Source organism: Echinops telfairi, unplaced genomic scaffold, assembly GCF_000313985.2.
Source record: "Echinops telfairi isolate 266 unplaced genomic scaffold, ASM31398v2 ScPeMD7_18;HRSCAF=68, whole genome shotgun sequence".
Classification (NCBI taxonomy): domain Eukaryota; kingdom Metazoa; phylum Chordata; class Mammalia; order Afrosoricida; family Tenrecidae; genus Echinops; species Echinops telfairi.
This window is the reverse complement of record NW_022103915.1, coordinates 84,814,762-84,816,643: the sequence shown is the minus strand read 5'-3', so window position 1 is coordinate 84,816,643 and position 1,882 is coordinate 84,814,762. Positions and strand designations below refer to the sequence as shown.

The window sequence follows — 1,882 nt, the reverse complement described above, 5'->3', positions numbered from 1 at the left end:
CTGACTCAGGGTTTTCACCCCTCCTTTGCTCTGGAGCATGTTGCTCATTGGGCTGTGATGCTCCAGGTCAGCAGTTCAAATCCAAGAGCCACCCCAAGAGAGAAAGACAAGGCTTTCTACTCCTATAAAGCGGTACAGTCTCAGAAACCCACGGGGGCCATTCTACCCTGTCACTCTTGAGTGGGAATCGACTCGAAGGCAGTAAATGTGGTTGTCTGTCCCTGGTGGCACCCTAGGGTAAGCATCGTACTGCTGACCAATCGCAAAGAGAGATGATGTTTTCTCTGCGGACAGATTGGCAGCCTCAGAAACGCTCGCTGGGGTCTCTGAGTTGCAGTCAACCCCACTGCAATGGATTTGGTTGGGAGGGGAGCACCTGGGTTCAGGCCAGAACCCACCTAGTAAGAGTAGGACATGGGAGAAGAGGGCAGCAGTACCCCCCTGGCGTTAGCCAGGTACTCAAGCTCAGATGATATGCAAATAAATAATCACTAAATGATTTGGTGAAAAACAGATCGTTTCTCGGTGAGAAACGGGCACAGTCTTCCTCAAGTTCAGGTGCATAATGCAGGAGGATAAGCCAGTGGAAGGCGGACAAGAGAAGAACCAGGCTTTGCTCCTGCATGGGCTGGTTGAGCGGGGTCCTGAGGTCTTCAGGTTCCTGACCATTTCAGAGGTGAGTTCGAGAGGAGCCAACCCACCTGACCCCTCCAATAGTCTGTGGGGTGCTTGCCCAGGACCTGGAGAGCCTCCTATTATTGCTCACGGATTCCAACAGACGTGTGTGACTCCCGGGTCCCCAGGCTTTCTGGGCCTTCTGGTCTGACCTCATTTCTGTACCGCCTCTGATTTCTTCCATGCCGCCTTTCTCCCTGCACTGCCCCCTTCCTCTCTCCCTGACCAACTACAATTCTGGGATCTTGGATTTCGCTGAGGATGGAGTTTTCCGTCTCCCACACTCTTCCTGCTTCCGTTGTGCTGCTTTTCCAGCTCTCTCCTCGACTTCTAATCTGTCTCCTTTCCCCCACAGGCCGCTGGCGTCACCCTCCCCTTACCCCCTAATACCTCCACCTTTTGTTCTCGCTGTCTAGTCTCTATCCCTGATGGAGCGCTTTTCCAGTTTTGCTCTGTAAGGTATGACTTGACCCCTTTCCCAAGCCAGAGGCTTAGAAAAACACACCCAAACCTCAGAGCCCCACAGCCAGTACAACAGTTTCACAGATCTTCGTGTGTCTCGCCCCGGCCGGCCAGTCTCTTCATTCCTGGAGCGAGCGGCGGGACTGTACAGGACAATAAAAGGGGGGCACGATTGTCTTTCTACAGGGCAAATCTGACCCCGGGTGGTTTGGGGACTTGATGTTGACTAGCTGGGTGTTTTCTTTCCTTTTGGGGAAGGACAGGGAGGAAGAGAGGCGGTGGGCAAGAATAAAGGACAAAAGTTTCAATTTGGTAGAGGCCCACGTACCAGCTGCCCACCAACCCCCTAACTTGTTACAAACTGTCCCCATTCAAGTCCCATGGAAGAGAATCCCCTTCACCCCTCCTCCCATGGCAGCCCGGAGCTTCTGCTGACCTCCCCATAGTTCCCACCCGGAGGTGAGGCAATCCGGCCACCCGAAATGTGCTGGGGAGGAGAAAGCCGCCCACATCCCGTCCCGGTTCCCTTGCTCCCGCCGCGGCCTCTGCCCCTGCAGATGGCAGCGTGCACCACAGAGAGACAACTTGGGGTTGTTCCTTTTTCCCTTCGCCAGCTCTGGGCTGTAATTGGATTCGGGCTGAAACAACCACGTCCCCACTGGGGAAGGAGGGCGTTGGGGCGGGGGCGGGCGAAGGGAGGGACCAGAGAGCGCGCTAGCAGGGCTCCCGACCCAGTTCGCCGACT

At 55.4% G+C, this 1,882-nt stretch overlaps 1 protein-coding gene across 1 annotated transcript in view; it reads left to right on the top strand.

The window, feature by feature from the left end:
- Positions 1–565: 565 nt before the first annotated feature.
- Positions 566–1,882, top strand: part of MMP14 (matrix metallopeptidase 14) — an 11,507-nt gene continuing 10,190 nt past the window's right edge. The window contains exon 1 of the mRNA XM_045287666.1: positions 566–676. Coding sequence (XP_045143601.1) covers positions 566–676 — 111 coding nt within the window. The remainder of the gene's footprint in view (positions 677–1,882) is intronic.